Source organism: Dromiciops gliroides, chromosome X, assembly GCF_019393635.1.
Source record: "Dromiciops gliroides isolate mDroGli1 chromosome X, mDroGli1.pri, whole genome shotgun sequence".
NCBI lineage: Eukaryota > Metazoa > Chordata > Mammalia > Microbiotheria > Microbiotheriidae > Dromiciops > Dromiciops gliroides.
In genome coordinates this window covers 73,362,256-73,381,630 of record NC_057867.1, presented here as the reverse complement: position 1 = coordinate 73,381,630, position 19,375 = coordinate 73,362,256, and the positions used below count along the sequence as shown (strand labels likewise).

The 19,375-nt window shown below is 40.0% G+C and overlaps 1 protein-coding gene across 1 annotated transcript; it reads left to right on the top strand.

The window, feature by feature from the left end:
* Nucleotides 1-16,842: 16,842 nt before the first annotated feature.
* LOC122733818 (ras-related protein Rab-1B-like) lies at nucleotides 16,843-17,445 on the top strand. Its single transcript, XM_043974521.1, has one exon. The coding sequence runs from the start codon at nucleotides 16,843-16,845 to the stop codon at nucleotides 17,443-17,445; it is 603 nt and encodes a 200-aa protein (XP_043830456.1).
* Nucleotides 17,446-19,375: the final 1,930 nt, after the last annotated feature.

Below are 19,375 nucleotides of genomic sequence, written 5' to 3'. Positions count from 1 at the left end.
ACATACGGCACTTTGACCCTGACACAGTGATGTCATTTTGGTCCACTTTCAGCACAAAGGACAACAACCAACCAACCAGTTCCTTGTAAAACTGATTTTTTGTACTTCATTGTGGAGAGGTCACAGAGTAAATTTTGTGCTGTTAGGATGGAGTTGCTTTGCTGGAGAAAGTTAAGAGGACAGTGGAGGGTAGACAGCAGGCTCAGAGGCCTTGAAAGTGGTAACTAGATAGGGTTCAAAGTTGTCCTAAGGTATAATGTTGAGCAAGAATATTTTCCATGGAAAAGACTCCCCTCTCCCTTAAATGCAAAAGGAAAGTGGCTAGGAGAGAAGCTGATTTATAGGGAAAGGAGGATTAACATAAAGAGGTATAAGTAGCAGGGCCTTTCTGATTACAGTCCTTTCAGGGAAGTAGGGCATAAACAGTTTTATTTACCAGCTAAAGAACTTGAAATTCAATCAATCATCCAATCAGTAAACATTTATTAAGCACCTACTTAGGCACTAAACACTGGAAATAGAAAAAGAAGCAAAAGACAGTCCCTGCCCTCAAGGAGCTTACAGAATAATGGAATATTTAGGGTGGCTAAAAGACAGCTAGCAACTGCCAGTTAGATCTTGAACCGAAGTTCTCTGACTTCCAAGTCTATAGATTTTTTTCATTGTATCATGCTGGGAAATGGGAAGATGTGCAAGCAAGGAATGAGGTACGATGGTTATGATGTAACAAATTAAAGTAAGTGTATCAACTCATGTCAGGAATTGGGTAAAGAAGAGAGAGCACATGATGAATGCATGGCATGTCACTGGAAGACCAGGTGTCCTAACCTCTTGCAGAAAACAGTTCGGTCTATGGGCAAACAGGTACCTTTGTAGCAGTGGCCTGAGCCCCTGGAATCTTGAGAATTTGCCTTTGTACCTTTCAAAGATTGTTCTGTTTAAATAATATATGTCAACTGGAGAGGGCAGCATCATATAGTGAAAAGAGCAATGGATTTGGAATCAAACTCATTATATTTCCCCTTTGTGTGGATAGATTTAATTTGTTTTTCAATGAACAAAAAACAGTTTTCTCTACCTCTCACTTTTCCATTGGGGGAAAAAGAACAAGACCCTTTTAATGAACGTAATCAAACAAAATAAATTTTTGCCTTGGCCATGTCCAATATATCTATCTATCTATCTATCTATCTATCTATCTATCTATCTATCTGTCTGTCTGTCTGTCTGTCTGTCTGTCTGTCTCACTCTGAACCCTGAGCCCTCTAAGTCATGAGGTGGGTAATGTGCTTCATCATCAATTATGGTTGGTCAGTGTAGCGTTCAGATGAGCTCACTATTTTTCCACCAAAATTTACCCCTCAAATAGTATTTGTATCCCTAGCACTTAGCACATTACCTGGCACACAGTCAGCACTTTGTAAATTGTTGTTGCCTGCCTGTCTTCCTGTGAACTTCCCTATTTATATTGAGGGCACTGCCAATGTTCTAGTCACTCAGGATTGCAAGCCTCGATTCCTTCCTCCTATCATCCCACATATGTAGACCATTGCCAAATCTTCTTGTTTCTACCTCCACGTCTCTTGTATCAGTCCTCTTCTCTCTACTCACATAACCTTTACCCCAGATCATGACCTTATCACTTCTCTCTCACTAGGACTATTGTAAAAGCATCCCATTTGGTCTTCCTACCTCAAGTCTCTCCCATTTCCAATACATTCCACACAAAACTGCCAGAGTAAATTTCTAAAAGTTCAGGTCTGATCATGTCACTCCCCTACTCAGTAAAATCCAGTGGCTCCCTATTGCTTCTTTTTTTTTAAAGTGAGGCAATTGGGGTTAAGTGACTTGCTCAGGGTCACACAGCCAGTAAGTGTTAAGGGTCTGAGGCCGGATTTGAACTCAGGTCCTCCTGAATCCAGGGCTGGTTCTCTATCCACTGCGCCACCTAGCTGCCCTCCCTATTGCTTCTAAGAACAATTTTAAGCACCTCTGTTTGGCTTTTAAAGCCCTTCACAATCTGGATCCAACCTAATTTTCCAACCTGATTATAAATTGTTCCCTGCACTCTATGGCCTTCTTGATGTTCTTCATTGTGCCATTCTATTTCCCCATTTGCACCTTTGTACTCACTGGCTGTCCTTGACATCTACTTTACCCCTGCCTCTTAGACTGCTTTGTTATCTTCCAAACTCTGCTCAGTTGCCATCTTCTCCATTATGTCTTTTCTCATCCCTCTGACTCCTAGTGCCCTCTCCCACAAATGTTTATCTTGCATTTATTTGATATATTTTGTATGTATTTATTTATGTACCTATTTGCTCCTCTGATAGAACGTAAGTTCCTCAAGGACAGGGACTCTTCCATCTTTGTATTCTTAGTATCTTGCACAGTGTTGGGAACATAGTAAGTTCTTAATAAATGATTGTTGATGGACTTCTTGATACTATTGTTGACAGTATACAACTTCTATTTCCCTTTTCCATAAATTCATATTAAACCCCTAAATGTCTAATTCACTCAATGAAATCCATTGTTTAATGGTGTCCATTTTCTAAAGCTCTGTAGTCAGTACTTACATGTTCGATGGCTTCATGCGCTGATGTATTAACTTATGATTGGCCGTACCTGTGGACTTCATACCCAGCTATATTCCTGTTATTTCCCGAGTAGTTTGTGGGATCATGGTACCCAATAGTCAATCATTTCTCCTGTTCTAAAGCATTGCTTTTGAACAAAGACTCGGCAATAACCATCTACTGTGCACTTTGGATAAGTAATAGCATAAGTTTTAAGACCCAAATATTCTTTGGTAAAATGCAAAGTTATTCAGTGAAATAAATAAAAATTGGATTGCTTGTTGAAAACCACTGGTGACAAAATAGACTAAAATGCCTGTTCTGTGAGGAATAGAGGCTTTTTCCCTACAAAATTTTGTTCCATATATAACATTGCCTCTAATCACCTTATGTGATGGTTATCCAATTCTCAGTAATAGTATTCAATTTCTAACATCAAGTGCTCACTTTTTCCTAAATTGCATTATTTAGGGAATGTCACAATGAGGGAAAAATCTAATGCTTTTGAGATTTAAATTCAGGTTCTACATCTTCTACGTAAGCAGCTAATATTCTATATTCCATTTTTAATCTTCTCTCTTCACATCCATTCCAAAACAATTTTATATAATAAAGGATGCAGCTTTGGTATCTCATTATAACACTACAAGCATTATTCTCAGATGACTAAAATCAAATCACTAGAATTGAGTGGTTTCAGAAAACAACATACAGAATGCTCCTGAGTTTAGACTTCAACTGAGTAAACACAGAGAACAGTGTTTTAAAGATTAAAACATTTGCCTCCCCTGATCAATTGAAACAAATTACAATACATATATTTATCTTACTTACCTTGAAAAATCCCTGGTTTCAACAGTGCTAATATTCCCTGTACTGATGCAGTTGGAGACTGACTCCATCTTGCCTACTCGTTCAGTATGTTTTGGTCAGTGCATTCTGTTTTCCCGTAAATTTATTAAAGGAGTGATTTGGGGTCTTTGTCTTTTCTCTTAGTCTTTTGGGATACTAGTATTCTAACTGAATGTGCTTCAGTTTATCAACTCATTGGAGAGAGATTTCATGTTGAGAGTATCCCCCAATTAATTTTTTTAATGTACGGATTCTTGAATCATCAATCATAATAGTCAATATATAAAATGGACTGTCAAAATTTTCAACAGAGATCAAATATAAAGTAGTCATACCATTAAAGAACAAATTTATTACCATGGGGAACAGAGAATAAAAGAGATCTGTTTAAAAGCATAAAATGACTTACTAGCTGTGTGACCCTGGGCAAGTCACTTAACCCCCATTGCCCCGCAAAAAAAGCACAAAATGTAGAGAAACAGGGACAAAATTGCAATATTCTTTCTATATTAGTCCTAATGCACCTTTTAACCTCCCTTCTAGTAATATTGTCGGTGAGATGTGGGATTTAATCTGTAGCCTTCTTGGCTTCCACTCTCTTTCCCAGGAATGATGCCCATGGAAGTCAGGATCTCTGACCCCATTTATCTGTCCAGCCTAATTAACTATCCTGTTTCCATTCTGAACATTGGAAGAGTATAAGTGTGCATGTGTGTGTGTGTGTGTGTGTGTGTGTGTGTGTGTGTGTGTGTGTGTGTGTGTGTAGGGGTGGGGGTGGGGAACAATGCCATTTAGCTTCTCCATTCTGTCATTCTGGATAATGGCTTATACATACCACTTCTTATGTATAATCTGTCTTTAGTAATATGCTGTAAGTCTTCTTACATTGACTGGGCTTCTTCCTGTTGCCCTTCAGGATGTCTATCATTTCAGTTCTGCAGTTGCAGGGTTTCCTAATATGCAGTGTTGGAGCATTACTGTTATTTACAATATTGGTGTTAAATAGATGGGCTTTTGGAGCAATAGGTGATTTTGGATCATAGGAAACTCTTGTAGTTCTCAGAATGCCATCCAACTCTGTCATTTTCATGTGGACAATGAGGTGGTTAGACGAGATAACCTCTATGGTTCTAAATCTCGGATTCTCTGATCCTCCTCCAAGTCACTCTCCATTTGTAGTGCCTATCCAAGGAGGCAGTGAAATACAGTGGAAAGTCACCTCTAACTCTGGAGCCAGAGGACCCAAGTTCAAACCCCACTTCTGACACTTATTATCCATTTGAGCCTGGGAGAGACAGTCTCCCTGGACCTTAATTTCCGTATATGTATGTAAGGGAATTGGTCTTTTACAGACCTAGTCACAGAAAAGGGGCCAGGTGAGAAGGTGTAAAACCAGCTCGAAAATGTAGATGGTCCAAGTGATCCCTTTTTAAGGGATGAATGCCTTGGGTGAATCCCAAAGGAAACGAAAGCTCTAGCATGAAGAGATGAAGAATAATGGGTCACACCTCTAGCTGATCTTTTTGAGTGACCTGGAAAAAAGAAGCCATAACAAGCCACACACAGAGCTGAGAGAGAAGCCCGGGGAGAGGCAACTTCCACAAAATAAGTGACCAGGACTCTGGGGATGAAGAGGCAGCTTGGGCCAGCTGGATATGAGGTGGGCTCAGACAGAAACTGTGTAACTGTCTTCCTACCCCTCCCCCAGATGTTATGTCCACCCTCTCATTTTACAGAGGAGGCATGTGAGGCCCCTGTAAAGGAAATTACTTGTCCGAGGTCCTATAGTTAATGATAACATCTGGCACAGTGCCAAGCATATAGTAGGCCCTTATTTTATTTATTTATTTATTTATTTATTTTTGTGGGGGCAGTGAGGGTTAAGTGATTTGCCCAGGGTCACACAGCTAGTATGTGTCAAGTGTCCAAGGCTGGATTTGAACTCAGGTCCTCCTGAATCCAGAGCCAGTGCTTTATCCACTGTGCCACCTAGCTGCCCCTAGTAGGCCCTTATTAAGCTCTTATTTAATTAAACGATCAAGCCAGCACTAGAAGCCAGGTCTTAATCATAAACATTGATTGCACATCAGTTAGACTACAACCAATGCCCTTTAACTCTTTGTGAGGAAATAACACCTAGTCTATGAGAATGGATGTATTGAATAGTAGTGCTAAGATCCTGTAGCAAAGCATAGTTTGACCATCTTGATTACTTAAAGATCATAGATTTTTTTTCATTAGAGCTGGAAAGGACCTCAAATAGCATTTAGTCTAACCCTTTCATTGTACAAGTGGGGAAACCAAGGCCCATAGCATAAGCAATTTCACATAGGTAGTAAATGACAGAGTTAGGATTTGAACTCTAATGGCAAATCCAGGGTTCTTTTCACTGTAGTATACTATCTCACCTATAACCTATGTGTCCAACAATAGGAGAAGGATTAAATAAATGGTGGGATGTCAATGGAATGGAATGGTATAAAGCAACTAACTGACAAACATGTAGAATATAAAGAAATGTGGAAAGGACTTTATAGAATAAAGCAACTCAAAAAAAGCAGAGCCAGAAGCACGGAGTTGACCCTCACTCCAAATACAGGGTGTCCCCCAAATCTCAGGGATGTTCTAAGCTATTAAATGTCACTAAGATTTTAAGGATAAATAGATAGGGAAAAGGGGACAAAGATTTCTTGATGGACACCTAGAGGGCGGGATTGAAAAATTACAGTATTCCAGGTGTTGAAATTAATTAATTGAAATGTGGAAAGTTATTAAACACATGTTATTAGGAACATTAATGTTTTACCTTGAGCAGAAAAGTATTAAAAACAACAAAACCACAGAGATGCCCTGCTCAGTTTAATGCCTGGTCTCAACTGCCCTGTGCCAACTATAGGAAGGAGCACCCCCCAGCAACTGGCCTCTTTCCATGTCTCAGATAAACATCTAAAAGTTAGTACCCATTTATTCAGAGAAAATGGGGAGACAACCTTATATGTTGGAAAAAACCCGATATGACACAGTTCCAAACTAAGCTCTATTTTTTACTCCCTTTAGGACCACGGAACCACCACTTCCATTCTCTGGGTCTCAGTTTTCTCTTCTATAAAATGAGGGGTTGAGACTAGATCTGTGCACTTTTTGGGGGGTGGGACAATGAGGGTTAAGTGACTTGCCCAGAGTCACACAGCTAGTAAGTGTCTAAAGCTGGTACTCCTGAATCCAGGACCAATGCTTTATCCACTGTGCTACCTAGCTGCCCCCTGGATCTGTGCTTTTTAACCTAGGGTCCATGGACCCTCTGTGGACAGATCTTAGGGGTTCTGTGAACTTGGATGGGGAAAAAAATGACATCTTTATTTTCATCAACCTTTGTATTCCTTTGCAATCTGATGCATTTTATTTTAGGCATTTAAAAACATTATTCTGGGAAGTAGTCCATAGGTTTCCCCAGCATGACATAGGGGTACAAGGCACAAAAAGGCTAAGAACCCTCAGACTTGATGATCTCTAAGGTCTTTTCTAATTTGAAATCCTAGAATGTCAAAAGAGTTTGGAAGTATAATTCAGTATAATTCGAGTGTAATTCAATTTGCTCCCACTAAATTGAGCTCATCACCTTTGTAGAGCTCAGTGACAGAAATTCCATATTCCTGCTCTGGTTGTGGGTCAAAGTTATAGCAGAAGCATCTTAATTACGCTGTATGTCTCTGCTTAATCCATAGGATGGAATTTGCCTTTATTAGTGCTAAGCGATATTATAAATGTGGATATTAATGGCAAAATTCTAATGCCAAAGACTCATTTTGTGGATTTAACTTTGGAAATAAATCATTTAAGCTGTATAAACTCTGAAACAATTTATAACTACCTAAAAGGTGAATAAGAGGCTGTTTTCATAAAGAGAAAATAGGTGATTATTGAATTAGCTGAAATAAGGAGATTTGTGAGAGGGAAAAATGGTAATTGCTTCTTAAGAGAAGGCAGAGCACAGTAATCATATCCTATGACTTAGTGGAGTCTATATGGAGCATGATATTATGTCTCAGGCTAAAAACAATTCTAGTAATATACTAATCGATAAAAGTAATACATCCAGATAAATAATAGCATAAAACCTTTGGAAGACGGAAATGACTGTCAGTGATATTTATGAAGTTCTCAGCATAGTGTCTGGTGCATAGTAGGTGGTTTGGAAATTCTCATTCCCCTCCCTTTCCCTTCTCTGTAGAGAAGTATTTCTCAGCAATAATAATAGAGATATGAGGGGCAGCTAGGTGGCACAGTGGATAAAGCACTGGCGCTGGATTCAGGAGGACCTGAGTTCAAATCAGGCCTCAGACAGTTGACACTTACTAGCTGTGTGACCCTGGGCAAGTCACTTAACCCTCATTGCACACCAGGAAAAATAATAGGGATATGGATGGACCTGTGATTTCATTAGTGTAAGACCTCCTGGATGCGAGTCAGCACCTTCCCTGCAACTATTTATGGTCTTGGTTGTCTAAGACACTAAGAGGTTATGTGACTTGTCCATGGTCACTTAGACAATCAGAGGCAAGACTTGAACCTGGGTCTTCCTGGCTCTGATGCCAGCTCTCTAGCTAACAATATGGTTCCTCATATTATTTTTTCATGAATAAATGATGAGTATTTAGTAATAGTGTTTTTATGTAGCATTTGTAAGGCTTGCAAAGTACTTTGAATCTAATATTTCATTTGATCTTCAAGATGATCTTGTGAGGTAGGTGCTCTTATTATTCTATGCCCATTTTATTGTAAAAGAAACTGAGGCTCAGAGAGGTTAAGTGATCTGCCCCAGGTCACACATCCAGTATGTGTCAGAAGCAGGATTTGAATCCTGGTCTTTCTCATTCCAATTCCATTGCACTATGCAATATATCACACTGGCTCTCTGGGAATAATCAGATTCAATTTTGGCACTTTGTTATTAAAACTTATTTGACACAGTATAATTTAAATTCAGTTTTAGCTGGGTGGGTAGGGACCGAAGGGAATAAGCTTTTATCTAGGACTGTGTGATTGTGACTGTGAGTCAGTAAGTAGAATATTTTCTCTAAAGTGAAATCACACCAGGATATGAGAAAAGATGACTAGAGGATACTTTATTCTGGATGCTTCTTTCTATGTTGGAGAGTTCCTCATTTTTGAATGTTTTTCCCGTTGGAAACACAAAGAAGGGAGTCCTGTGTTCTGAGAGCTTACATTTTAAAAAGGCCCACAGAGAATGGAATATACTCCTACCATCACCACCACCAATAATAGCTGACACAAATAGTATGTTATTGCTTGTAAAGTGCCTCATATATTTTATCTCTTTTTATCCTGACAAAGACCCTAAGGTGTAGGTGCTAGTTATCCCCATTTTATAGATAAGGACATTGAGGATGAGAGGAGTGAAGTGACTTGTGTAGGGTCACACAGCTAGTAAGTACAAATCCCGTTTGCTAGGCTAAATACTGCTTTATTCATTCCCTTTTTGGAAAAGTTTTGATCAACTTTTGAGTTTCAGGTGTGTTAACATGCCAGGAACACAGGGATCTCATTGTGAAACACACCAAGTTGAACTGAAGGAAGGTATCAAGAAAGAAGCCAAGAAGGGAGGGCACTGGAGGAGAAAGGCTATATGACATAGTTTTCAAGGAAGAAAGGGGCGGGGGTCAGGTATGGTACAGGCTTTCTCACTTCCTAGAGCAAGGATTCCGAGTTGAATACCTTTTGGCTGCCTGTGGAGGTCATTATCTCTTAGTTTTCAGAAGGGTTCTCTCACTTGGTGTATCAGAGCAGATAGAGAGCAGAACTACCTGAGATTCAGGTGGATGCTGGGAAAGCCAGGCTCCCCTTGACCGCACTCTTTATAGTTGTCACCCGAGTTGTGTGGCACCCCCATATTTTTTGAGGACTAGCACCTATAGTTATGGTGTCTGAAGGAAAGAAGATTTCCAAATTCACATTTCAATGTAAAAATTTAACAACAACAACAATAATAATAGCTAAGTTATATAACATTTTAAGGTTCGCAAAGCTGCAAAAATATTTTCTCATTTAATCCTCCCAATGATTGTTCAGGGTAGGTGCTATTATCATTTCCATTTTACAGATGAGGAAAGTGAGGCTTAAGCAGGTTAAGTGACTTACTCAGGGTCTCTGTAAATACTAGTTCACTTATACTAGTAAGGTTTTGAGGCAAGATTCAAACTCAGGTCTTGTTGACCCCAAGACCAGCACCTGTTTTGCCAACCAGCTACCCAGGTTAACTTTTATAAGTTTATTTAATATTCATAGTGGATTATTTTGCTTTTATTTGATTTGTGTATGTTGAAATATGCACTACTCACCTTTGTCCCTCTCTGACAGCCACAATTCTTTTCTATCTATGTGCTTTTTGACTTTGCTTTAAAATTATTTGTTGGTTTGGGAATTTCAAGGCCCCAGGAATTCATTTTATTGTTCGGGGAATTGCTAGGTTCTCAACCTTTTGATCTTAGTTATTTCTCGTTCTTCATGATACCAAAATTTACTTCCCTCTCTGCATGTTCCTGACTATGAATGATTTGTCCTTATTTATTACCTACAGTGAAACTCAGGGAATAAAAAGTAACTGTCTGTCAAGGGGTTACACCAGGCTGAGCCCGGGGGAGGAAAAAAATGAAGAATGCCTGTAAATCTTAGCTTCTGTTGGATTCATATGGTGATAGTATAGAAGAAAAGAACAGGTTTTGGAAAATACTCAGTACTTTTCTAACTTGGGAAAAATGCCTCATTCTATAAAAAAAGAGGGCTAAGAACGTGTTCCTTCCTATCCTGATGACAATTAACCTAGTCACTCTTTTAACAGATCTAGGTAATGTTGTCAACTACAATGGAGCTCTATTACAACATATTTTATTTTCATTCAAGTTTGGATGTAGCACAGCTATGAATTTATTTCTTACACTAGACACATGCACTGGTAGTTGAGAACTAGTGAGTCAGCTCAGACCAGTGAATTTCTAACTGAGGCAGAGCTGTAACTAGGTTGGGGCAATTGGAGCTTTGTTGCAGGACACAAAAATTTAGAGGTTTCTTGACAGCACTTTCAGCCATTCAGCAGCATAGAACCAATTTAGCTTCGCATCTAAATAGCAAGAATAATTACTTAAAACAGTAAGTTATTAGATGGTGACTCCCTTCCCCTGCACCTCAGGTAAGCTTGGAGCAGTCCTGATCCACTCCTGAGGCCCCCTCCCACTCTTTGCATGGCAGCCTACCTCATGGTGTCTGAGATATCTACCATCCCCCTTCCCCTCCAAGTGACTGGAGGAAGTGTTTCCCTGGATGCCCAGACTGCAGGTTACATACAGCTCTGGCCTCAAGTGGTAATAGCCGTGCTCTGAGTACTCAGGATGTCACTAAAGGATCCTAGCATACCTGTGTGTCCCTCCAGAAACTTATTTCTTCGAATTACTGTTTCCCAAATAATATGAGATAGGCTACATGTCTCCTATCATTAATATTGTATCTAAATGAAAGTGAATTTGGAAACTTCTGGATGTCTGTCTGGTGTTGTGTAGATGAAAGACTTGACTGACAAGATGAAATGTTTACTTTTCATCTAGACATTTTGATACTGGGTAGACAGGGCTGCCATTCTCATTCTCACCACTGTGTATTTAAATGCCTGATACATTTAGAGTCCTGTCCATAACCAACCCATTCCTTGGAGGTTCTGCCTTCACAAGTCATGCCACCTCCTCTTTGAAGTCTCTGCCAACCATTCTGGGTCACAGTGCTATGTTGTTTCCTGAAATCCAGGTGTAATTATCAGAATCCACAGCCTTTTGGGCATAGTTCCAAATTGCTCTCCAGAATGGTTGGATAAGTTCACAACTCCACCAACAATGCATTAGTGTTCCAATTTTTCCACAGCTTCTTCAACATTTATTATTTTCCTTTTTTGTCGTATTAGCCAGTCTGATAGGATAAGGTGGTACCTCAGAGTTGTTTTAATTTTCATTTCTCTGATAATTAGTCAACCAGAGATTATTAACCTGGGGGTCAATGAACTTGTTTTTTAAAATATTTTGCTAACAGCATTTCAATGTAAGCAGTTTCCTTTGCAATTCTCTGTGTTTTATTTTATGCATTTAAAACATGACCATGAAAAGGGCTCCTCAGGCTTCACCAGGTGCCCAGGAAACAAAACAGTCAATAATTCTTCCTGTATACAAAGATTTCTTAGATCATGACTTCTGAGGGACTTGGCTCTTGAGGAGAGAGGGCACAAAGAGGCAGGAAAGAGGAGTGAGTACTGCTGGACATGTACTTAGTAGATGCCTTTGCATCCTAGGTTTAACATTTACGAGCCTTATGACAGTAGGCAAGTCATGACCTTGCTGAGCCTCAGTTTCCTCACCTGTAAAATGGGGATCATAATATTTATAAATACAGGGTTGTCAGGAGGAAGAAGGAATCTAATCAACATTAAGGTGCTATATATTTGAGAATTGTCCTTAAATCTGGAAGCAGTAGATGAAGGGCCAGACTTGGAGTCAGGAGAGACTTGTGTTGAAATCCTGATTTTAGCAATCACTAGCTCTTTGACCATGGTCAAGTCTCTTAACCTCTTTAAACCTTGGTTTCTTCATCTGTAAAATGAGCATAATACTCCCTATAGTACCTGCATCCCAGAGTAGTCACTAAGCTGAAACAAGATAAGGTATATCAAAGCACTGTCAAATCTTAAAGGGCTATATCAAAATGCTAAGTAGCACAATGGATAGAGTACTGGCCCTGAAGTGGGGAGGCCCTGAGCTCAAATCTGACCTCAGTCACTTACTAGATGTGTGGCCCTAGATAAGTTATTTAACTTCAATTGCCTCGAATGTCCGGGACCATCTCCAGTTGTCCTGATCTACGTCTTGCCACGGGACCCAGATGGCTCTGGAGAAGAAAGTGAGGTTGGTGCCCTTGCACAGGCCTTCCTCACTGAAATCCAATTCACTCTAAGTCAATGACATCACCCCGATGTTATGGTCCTCTTCAAAAATGAAGGATGTACAATGACAGTAACCAAACATTTAAATATCAGCTGGGTCTATGGTCAGTAACAGAATCAGGAATATGAGCTAGGCCTCCCCTCCATCATACCACCTCCCATTTAAATGTTTACTTCAGTTGGCATACCACCATACAGTTTATTGGATTGATATGAAATCAGTGTTGACAGAGAGATGAATTCATGAAGTAGCATAACTGTGATTCTCATCCCTAATGTGGGACCATGCTGCCTTCCAAGTGTGTCACTTCTCCCCCTGTATCATTTCTTCGAATCTGGAACAGGCTTCTGGCCATTCATTCCATGCTTCATCCTCTTTTCAGTCAATGATTGATCCCCACTAAGCTGGTGCTTAAAACACAGTGAAGCTTTACTAGCTCCTGAAGCAAGTACCAGATTTCTGGGAAACTTTTACATATGTGAATAAAGCTCTAGATTCCATTGATCCAAACGTGACTGTCAAAGGGTCCTCTTGGACACAAGTCCTCAACACCATGAAGCTTTGGTGGCATATTTTGGAGTACATGGCCATGCCCAGAGGGGCAGTTGCTAAGCAGTTGTTGAGATGGTGTGTGACTGATCCAATGTAATGGTTCCAATGAAATGGTCAACTCTCATGTGTTATTTAGATTAACTGGATCATATTAACAACATAGAGAGGCAATGTGGAGTACAGACATACCTCATTTTGTTGCGCTTTGCAGATATTGCTTTTTTAAAAAAAATTGAAGGCTTGTGACAACTTTGTCTTGAGCAAGTCTGTTGGCACCATTTTTCTAACAGCACATGCTGTGTCACATTTCGGCAATTCTTACAATATTTCAAACTTTTTCATTACCATCATATCTGTTATGGTGATCTGTGATTAATAATCTTTTTCTTTCTTTTTTTTTTTTTGCGGGGCAATTGGGGTTAAGTGACTTGCCCAGGGTCACACAGCTAGTAAGTGTTAAATGTCTGAGGCCGGATTTGAACTCAGGTACTCCTGAATCCAGGGCCAGTGCTCCATCCACTGCGCCATCTAGCTGCCCCGATCAATGATCTTTGATGTTACTATTGTAATTTTTTTGTGGCACCATAAACCTTGTCCATGTAAGATGGAAAACTTAATGTTGTATGCGTTCTCATTGCTCTACCCATCAGCCATTCCCTGTGTGACCCTCTCCTTGGGCCTCCCTGAACCTGCTGAGACAAAACAATATTAAAATTAGGCCAATTAATAATCCTATAATGGCCTTCAGGTGTTCAAGTGAAAGACGAGTCAATTGATGAGGCAAACTTCATCATTGTCTTATTTTAAGAAATCGCCTCAGCCACTCCAACTTTCAGCAACCACCATCCTGAGCAGTCAGCAGCCATTGGCATCGAGACAAGACTATCAGAAAAAAGATTATGACTCGCTGAAGGCTTAGATGATGGTCAGCAGTAAAGTATTTTAAAATTAATATATGTATACATTTTTATCTTAATAGTATTTTCTTTTTTCCAATTACATGTAAAGATAGTTTTCAACATTCATTTTTTTTGGTGAGGCACTTGGGGTTAAGTGACTTGCTCAGGGTCACACAGCTAGTAAGTGTTAAGTGTCTGAGGGCAGATTTGAACTCATGTCTTCCTGAATCCAGGGCCGGTACTCTATCCACTGTGCCACCTAGCTGCCCCTCAACATTCATTTTTATAAGATTTTGAGTTCCAAATTTTTCTCCCTCCCCTTGCCTCCCCCTTCCCCAAGAAAGCAAGCAATCTGATATAGGTTATACAGTACAGTCATGTTAAATGTATTTCCACATTAGTCATGTTATGAAAGAAGAATCAGAACAAAAGGAGGAAATCACAAGAAAGAAAAAAACAAAAACAAAAGTGGAAAACAGGCTGCTTCGATCTGCATTCAGACCCCAGAGTTCTTTCTCTGGATGTGGAGAACATTTTCCATCATGAGTCTTTTGGAATTGTCTTTGATCATTGCATTGCTTAGAAGAGCCAAGTCCATCATGGTTGATCATTGCCCAATGTTGCTGTTATTATATGTTGTTTTTTTAATAATAAACATTTTTATTTATAGTTTTGGGTTCCAATTTTTATCCCTCTTTTCCTCCCTCCCCTCCCCTCTCCCTGAGGTGGAAAACAATCAGATATGGGTTATACATGTATATATGTATGTGTGTGTGTGTGTGTGTGTGTGTATATATATATATATATATATATATATATATATAGGGTTTTGGACATACTATTGCACACTCAATAGACCACAGTACAGTATAAGCATAACTCATATGTACTGGGAAACCAAAATATTTGTGTGACTTGCTTTATTTGTTGCAATATTTGCTTGATTGTGGTCATATGGAATGGAACCAGTAATATCTCTGAGGTATGCCTGAAGTAGTGGAAAGAGTGCTGGCCTTAGAGGCAGGAAGTCCCACATTCAGGTCCTGACTCTGGCACATAATGGATATGTGATCATGGGCAAGTCATTTAATGCCTTTGTGCCCTAGGCATCTAAGACTATTAAGGTGCTGATTTGCATCTGTGAAGGGAATTCCCATACTAGGTTACACAGCATTTAGTGTTTGGCATAGCACAACAATTACCTAAGGAATGAGTCACTTGTTTCTACCTACTTTTTCTTCTCACTACATAGGACAGTATTTCACCACAGTGGACCAGCAAGGAATAGGAGAGATAACAATGGGTACCATAAATTGCTGTGGTTTCATTTAGCATCTTATCATGCAAGACAGTGATAGAGTGGCAAGGTGGCATGGGGAGAGAGGTTAACCCAGAAAGTGCCTGTAATCACAGAGCCACTTCTTAGCCTCCGAGAAGTGATGCCAAGCTGATCCTCTTGGCCTACAAGACCAGCAATTTCTGTATGTGATGTGCTGTTACTACTATCTGAGGCCTGCTATTCTCTCTAGCTCAGCCCCTGTTCTCTGAGAGATGGCTGAAATTTCTCAAGCATGAGGCTGAAGGTCAACAAAGACAGTATTTTCAAAATGGATCACCCACCTGGTGTGCTGTTTTTTGTTTTTTTTTTAATGTAAGATTAAGGAGAACAATCTGATTTTCTGGCTGGCACACAGTGGTAAAAGTTATGGAATCCATATAGCCATAGAATATCAGAGCCAGAAAAGGTGCCTTAAAACAGGTTCATAGACTGAGAGCTGGAAGAGCCTTTAAAGGTCATCTATTCCAACTCTCATTTTACAGATGAAGAAACTGTGGCCCAAAGAGAGGAAATGAGTTGCCCAAGGTCACATAGGTAGAAAGTGGCAAAGCTGTGATTTCAGCCGAGGTAGACTCTTTAACTACTGTTCCATGAACTCAACAAATACCCCCCTTCACATTTTACAGTTGAAGAAACTGAGTCCTGGAGAGGTGAAGTAGGTAGTTTAGGATCTAGGAAGACCTGAGAAGAACTGGCAGTCTCCATCATGGCACTAGAGACTTCAGGGAGTTTCCCCTTGGGGGAGATACAGGAATCTCTCTTGATTGAGATGAGTTAACTCATTATTAATGAGTGTTCCTTCATTCTATTGTCTAGTATTTAGAACATCCTATGTATATCTTCTTTGAAGTCTGTTTTTGTTATTGATTTGGATAAATGAGTTTCTTTGCAATTCTCTTTGTGTGTTCATTGTGTAATTAGTATTAGGTGGAGAAAGGGTCAAGCCTTGGATATAGAACTTCGGGCACCTCTTTTCCCCCAAAATGACAGTGTTCAAAAGTTGGTTGGAACCTGATTGTATCCCCTAGGGAAACAATATATAAGGAAGCTGAAGGCTATAATTCTAGCCCATTACCCGCTATTTTTTGAGGAGAGCAGAGGAGTTGCCTTGGGCCCCAACCTCTTGCTTCCTGGCCTGGCAGCAATAAGTCTCCTGTGGAGAAGAGTGAGGAGAGAAGCTAGAGATATCCATTTGGCCTCCCTTTGAGCCACACAATGATAACCTCCTCGGGCCTCTCTACACATGTGGGTCCAAATGCTCTCACTCTATTGTTATGTATAATGCTAGTTCCTCAATCTCTCTGGGCCTCAATTTCCCTTGGATTGAATGACTTTTAAAGCCCCTTTGAGTTCCACATGCATGGTGCTTTGACCTCTGACCTCAGAAGATTCTATCAATTATTACGCAATGTTCCAAGGCTCCTTCTAACCCCTTATAAGCTCCTTGGAGATTGGAGGATTCCAAAGGCACCTTTGTCCTTATGGCCGACTGGGGGCGGAGCCTGCGAGAGGGCAAAATCCAGAAACGGAGCCATTTTCGAGGAAGAGGTGGAGCCAAAGCCAAGGCTGAGTTTCACTCAGACCTCCAATTCTTGGACCTGAATCTGTACCAAGCGGCCACCATGAACCCCGAGTACGATTACCTGTTTAAGCTGTTGCTGATCGGGGATTCGGGTGTGGGTAAATCCTGCCTGCTGCTGCGCTTTGCCGACGACACTTACACTGACAGTTACATCGGTACTATCGGGGTGGATTTTAAGATTCGCACAATCCAACTGGATGGTAAGACGGTGAAGCTGCAGATCTGGGATACCGCTGGCCAGGAGCGCTTCCGCACCATCACCTCAAGCTATTATCGCGGGGCCCACGGCATTATCTTGGTGTATGATGTGAGCAACCCTGAGTCCTATGCCAATGTGAAGCAGTGGCTGGTCGAGGTGAAGCACTATGCTAGTGAAAGCTCCAGCAAGCTGCTGGTGGGAAACAAAAGTGATCTTGTTAAGCAGAAGGTGGTGGACCCTGTTGCGGCCAAGGAGTTTGCTGATTCCCTTGGCATCGCCTTCCTGGAGACCAGTGCCAAGAACTCGACTAATGTCGAACAAGTCTTCTTCACCATGGCCACCGAGATCAAGAAACGCATGAGCGGGCCCGTTTCCACTGAAGAGCTCTCTACTTTCAAGATTGACAGCTCTCCTGTGAAGCCAGCATGTAGGGGTTGTTGCTAAGAGGCCCAGCTCCGGTGGGGGGGTCCAAGGTGGTCTTGTTATTTCATTGGTTCCCCCTCAGAAGCAAGAGGAAATATTCCTAATGTCCCTCAAATCCACATACCCCTCTACTCCATCACATTGCACTTAGGTCATTGAGTTTTCCCAATTTCCTTCTTGGGCTCTTGGTTACATTTTTGCCCAAGGTAGCCCTTATCCCCATTTAATGAATGTTATTCAATAAAATGAAAAACTTGTTTGAAACATGTCGTCTCAGTGTGGTCAGTGTGTTACTAGACTCTCATTTGTTTATTTATTTAAATAATTTATTAAATTGTCAACCAAGGCACCAAATTATTTAAGTTGTTAATCAAATTATTTATTTATTTATATTGTTTAAAATAGGGACTCTGATGTGGAGCCAGGTGTGTAAGTGTTTGACATTTGGAGACCTTTTAGAAATAATTATAGATCCAGAGCTGGGAGGGACCTTAGAAGTCATCTAAAAGCAGAGGTATCAAATACACAGCCTGCATAAGGGCCCATCAAGTAAGGCCTGAACCAGATCAAAATGTAATTAGGAAATATTTAACAGAATAAATAAAATATAATAGAAAATAGATATGATGTTAATAGGTGATTTTCTGAGTCAGTACACAGCCAGTAGGGATCCAACCCCTCATTTTACAGATAAAGAAGCAGGCCCAGATAAGGGAAATGACTTGTCCAGCATCACACACCTAGTAAGTAGCATCTAGGATTTGAACCCAGGTCCCCTGATGCTAAATCCAGTACTCTTTTTGTCACTTCTCACTGCAAACCGTTTCCATGTTGAAATGTACTGATTATAGCAGCCCAACTAAACCTTCAAACTGCACTCTATCTTAGGATCCTACTAAAAAGCTGCTTTAGATTTCTACAACCAGACATCTAGCATGTCTCATTGTTCACTTTCAGAGTTTTTTTGTTCAAGTTTATTATAGAATATCTCCACTAATATCTTCCTTTGATGCCTCATCTTAGACTATAAGTGACCATGGGTTTTTAAAGGCTAGGCCAGTGGAGTACAAGCTCTCAGTGTGTCTATTTGCTCAGTTGTTTCAGTCCAGTCTGATTCTTTGTGAACCCATTTGGTTTTGGGGGTTTTCTTGGCAAAGATTCTGGAGTGATTTGCCATTTTCCAGCTCATTTTATAGATGAGGAAACTGAAGCAAATAGGGTTAAGTGACTTATCCAGGGTTACACATCTAGGAATAGTCTGAGGCTGGATTTAAACTCAGGTCTTCCTGACTCTAGGCATGGTGCTTTATCTGCTCAGCCACCTACATGCCCCTATCAAATCCTAGCAAGCTAAGAAAAAGGCTTTGAGTATGGGTCAAATGATGGACTATGGACCTATTCAGGTAGGACCAGCCTAACTACATACAGAAATGCCCATTATGTTAAAGCATAGATGAAAACAAATACAGTTGATGAATATTTCTTGAAAATTTAAAATACAGCTCCCCCCACCCCCCAAGAGTCAAAATTGACAAGCCATGAATGAAAACTCCCAACAAATACCACTTCTGGTGTTTACAAATTTAGAGACAGAACATACTTTATACAATTCGTAAGAGAATTGTCCAAGAGAAGTTAAGATATAGAAAACTCATGACCAAGAACACTAATGAAATTGACATAAAATATAATATAAAATATTAACAAAGAGGTTACAGCAATTGGTCCAAGAGAAGTTAAGATATAGAAAACTCATGACCAAGAACACTAATGAAATTGACATAAAATATAATATAAAATATTAACAAAGAGGTTACAGCAATATGTTTTTTAAATGATCCACTATGGCCAGACTGAATTTATACTAACAATGCAAATATGTTTTAAGGTTAAGAAAATTATTCGTGTAATACGTATGTTAATAGGAAAAATAATTTAAAAACTGAGATTG